Source organism: Branchiostoma floridae, unplaced genomic scaffold, assembly GCF_000003815.2.
Source record: "Branchiostoma floridae strain S238N-H82 unplaced genomic scaffold, Bfl_VNyyK Sc7u5tJ_786, whole genome shotgun sequence".
In the NCBI taxonomy this organism is placed as follows: Eukaryota; Metazoa; Chordata; class Leptocardii; order Amphioxiformes; family Branchiostomatidae; genus Branchiostoma; species Branchiostoma floridae.
In genome coordinates this window covers 9194-13409 of record NW_023365931.1, presented here as the reverse complement: position 1 = coordinate 13409, position 4216 = coordinate 9194, and the positions used below count along the sequence as shown (strand labels likewise).

Here is a 4216-nt window from a genome sequence, read left to right as displayed (position 1 = left end):
GGGTAGCAAAACACACTCCTAAGCCAGCTTCACTCCTCTGGCAGCTTTTAATACTGTCTTATGCTACCGTAGGATCTGCTTGGAGATTAGTGCTCCTCCATTCGTCGCTGAGTGTGCTGGAGTGGGACGGGAACATGTCCCGATACTTCCGGTACGGAGGCGCTTGTATCAGAGAGAGTGTAGTGGAGGAGAGCAGGAATATGAGTGCAATGGAAGGGCACCAAGCCGTGCACAGCTGGAAGTCACACGGGAAGGACAGCTTTGCCGGCAAACTGTTAAGGTTGGTTAAGAGTAGGGCTGATTGTGAGTAGGGCTGGGTACCGGTACAGTGTACAAAACCGTTTTTTTCTTATTGTACCGGTCCGGAAAATCCGGACCTTGAAAAAATTAGGTGAATCGGATGTAGACCCTATCGGAAAATGAACAGAATATATGATCAGGAATTCACACGTTTTGGGGCTTACCGGTCGAAGAAAATAACTAGAGCGAAGCAGACTAGAGTTTATAGTCGCGTCTACAAAGTTTTACAGTCAATGGTACAGAGGCAGTTAGTCTTGCAGGATTTTAGAACGGCCATTGGGAGTCAAATACTCCACAAAACATTCTTTTTTTTTTGTTGCGAAATGGACAATTTTTTTAGCATCGTCCATTAACGTGCTTTCACATAATGAATCAGGTCCAGGTTCAGGTCCGGACCTGGACCTGAATCCCGAGAACCTGGACCGGACCTGGACCTGAATTTTCTGTACCGGTACCCACCCCTAGTTGTGAGGTTAAAGTATTATCTTTTTTTGTGTTTGTTTGTTTGTTTGTTTGCTTGTTTGTGGGATCAGAGTCATGGGAAGTCACAATTAATCTGTGGCACAATTTAAACAATTATTCATAAGCATGACTGCTTCTGGGAGAAGTAGACTAAACCTTACAGATCGTCATAGTCAATAGTTCTTGTACGTTACGTCTTAATTTTATTTTCCCTCAGACCATCGACCAGTTTTGTTTCGGACGAACAATGAATTTAAACAAACAATGCCCTATTTACCTTGTGCAAACAAACCTCTCACTTAATTTTTAAAAAATCACGTCACAAAATGCCCAAATGCATGCACACGAGACTCACTTTCATCCCCTCGCCAACAGATCGAGGCTGGCGCTACAGGTCGTAGTGGAGCGCCACGGGATCGCCCCGAAGTTGCTGGACCCACTGTTTAACCACACCATTGTACACAGTGTGGACCATCATGGCAGCAGTGAGTGGTCACGCGTTAGGTGGGTAATCTTCTTTGAATAGTTTACTCTAGATGGTCAACCAATGGCTAACAAAGTTCTCCTCACATAACCGAAACTGTTAGCCTGGCCCTGTTAGCCGTTTCAGCATTTCTTCTGCTACCTTCCTCTGGGCTATGAGCCTGGTTCTACCTCCCATGCCTTGCAGCTAAGCACCGCTAGATGTCGCTGAAGTGGAAAGAATACAATCCCAAACGAGACTAAGCTTGTGTCCCCCCTCATCACGAAAGTAGAACCACTCAGTATTTCCTTGAGAAAGCTAGCATCACTGAGAGGCTACCAAATCGTTTGCAGATAAGAGCTTTAGCTAAGGACAACAGTTCTTTGTTAACCACTTGCCTCTTTGAAACCTTATTTTACCATTATACTTTGAATATCTATACTTCTTTGTTAAGTTGTCGTTAAACCACTCAGTGTAGTAAAACAAGCTATCTGCTGCCGTGCCGCATGCTAGCGAAGTTGGGTTGGTGCGGTACGCCGAAGGGCGGTTATATCGACAACATAGATATAGATACAACACACGGATACTATAATCCCCCTCCCCTATTTATAATCACGAACGATCCCGATGATTCCGATCACCTGTACCTCTCTCCCAGGTTCTCTCTCCACCCGTGGGACAAAGACTGCAGCACCTACCAGGCATTCAACACCAGCGTGTTCCGTGTCCTGATCACCCAGCCCAACCTCAACCCGCTCGCACCCAACACCCTCCGCTCCATCAACAAGCCGTTCTACCAGGACCTGTATCGGGAACTGAAGAACATCGACCCGCAGATGGCGGGTGTAGTGACCGCTAGTGTAATGTACTAGTCTAAAATGATATAGAATTCTAGATACTGTAAATGCATTTAATTTAGCGGTAGCGGGAAAAGGGACTTTTCGCGGTGGTTTTTATTTCGCGGTAGTACCATGCACTGTTGTCTCTTACTGCCATGGAAAAATTGTTCGCGGTGGTTTTATGTTCGCGGTGAAGCGACCACCGCGAAAACCGCCAACATTAAACCACCACGAAATCTTCTGCATTAACAGAAACACTGTACACTGTAGACTTGCCAAAGGCGTATAGATAACTGTACACAATTGTTTGTAACGTTACATGTTTATTACCCATTCTACTCGCTATTACGAACTGTAAAAATAACTGCTTATGTAGTTGGCACTGTCGGCATACAATGCGCTGGACAAACCCACATATGAAACATTCGGTTGGCAGACTGTTAAAATATGTGTTTCATGTATTATATCTAACTAAATTAGTACAACGACCTCATAACTTAATGACTTATAATTACGTTTTATAAAGGTTTGTCATTTCATATTAAAGGTCCTCCATATACAATGTACCTTATCAGTTTATAATCTTAACTGTCCAAATAACATAGTTTGACTAAGCCTCAGTAGGTCAAACACTATCATATGTCATTGCTTTCCACAACTTCTAAATACTAGTATCATAAAGATCCATCGACAGCTTTGTCAGTCATGTTGTTCACAAACAAACAAACAAACAAGCAAATAAACAAACGGCGGGCCTGCAAAGCTGGTGTGTTACGCCGGACCGCAATTACACCGGCTAGTATATCTATCTATCTATCTATCTATCTATCTATCTATCTATCTATCTATCTATCTATATATCTATATATATATATATATATAGAGAGAGAGAGAGAGAGAGAGAAAGAGAGAGAGAGAGAGAAATATATATAGAGATATATAGAGATAGATAGATAGATAGATAGACATATATACATATATGGAGATGGATAGATAGATAGATAGATAGATAGATAGATAGATAGATAGATAGATAGATAGATAGATAGATAGATAGTTAGGGGATTACGCAATCTCGGGAAACCGCACAATGTCATGTATATACATTTATAATTCTCGAAACTTAGATCTTCAGTATGATAGTGGGGAGTCACGGCAAATGTAAGTATATTTGGCCACACAACGCCGCCCCGTGTCAAATCACGTCCAGTCACCCAGCCAATCACGAACGCCCCTTGTCTAATCACGTCCAGCCACCAGCCAATTACGAACGCCCCGTGTCTAATCACGGCCAGTCACCCGTGGGTAGCCAATCACGAACGCCCCTTGTCTAATCACGTCCAGCCACCAGCCAATCACAAACGCCCCTTGTCTAATCATGTCCAGCCACCAGCCAATCACGAAAGCCACGTGTCTAACACGTCTCGTTATAATGAAATTCCCGCCACATGACGCTAGTTGGCCAGGTGTTGCATTCATGCTATGGCGTGGGTAGTGAACGCCTCGTACACGACGTGCTCAAAGGTTGGACTTCTGGTACCCAATAATTGCTAGTTTTCTTTGTGTTTTCGCGGGAAGTTTTCACGAAAAACTGCAGATAATGGCTACTGGGATAACACTGACGAAAATGGCCGGACAAAGTTTGGTAAGTAGCTCGAATTTTTAGAAAATGTGACGGTGTTGCAGATAGGTCAGATATACTGATATACCTCCTATTTAAGTCAACTGAATTAAGAAAAATGGCGCATGATATGTTTCCTTTTTTTATATGCAGTGTAGACGACAAAATGTGCTTTTATCCGTGCTCGTTTCATGTCTGGTATATTTTCCCCGATTATTTATCATTAAAAAGAAAACAAGGAGGCGGTCTGTAGAAAAAAGATTGGAGAAAAACTGTACTGAATGTTTCAGAAATCTAAGATTGTTGCTTTTGAGAACAGATATACATTGTCAACACCTGTGTTTTGTTGCAGCGACACATTCAACGTTCTATTCTACTATTTCAGTTTGTTGCAGCCTCACCCGGACACACCATAGTCTCCAAGCAGACCCTACGGTGCCTTAGGAATAGTCTCAAAGCTGGCCAACTCCGAGAGTATAGCCGGTCAAAGTGAGTCAAACAGACACCGGAGCCGGCTAACTTCTGGCAGAG

At 43.2% G+C, this 4216-nt stretch overlaps 1 protein-coding gene across 1 annotated transcript in view; it reads left to right on the top strand.

The window, feature by feature from the left end:
- Window positions 1-2702, top strand: part of LOC118409006 — a 4519-nt gene extending 1817 nt beyond the window's left edge. The window contains exons 3-5 of the mRNA XM_035809873.1: window positions 96-280; window positions 1138-1266; window positions 1884-2702. Coding sequence (XP_035665766.1) covers window positions 96-280; window positions 1138-1266; window positions 1884-2097 — 528 coding nt within the window. The 3' untranslated portion in view covers window positions 2098-2702. The remainder of the gene's footprint in view (window positions 1-95; window positions 281-1137; window positions 1267-1883) is intronic.
- Window positions 2703-4216: the final 1514 nt, after the last annotated feature.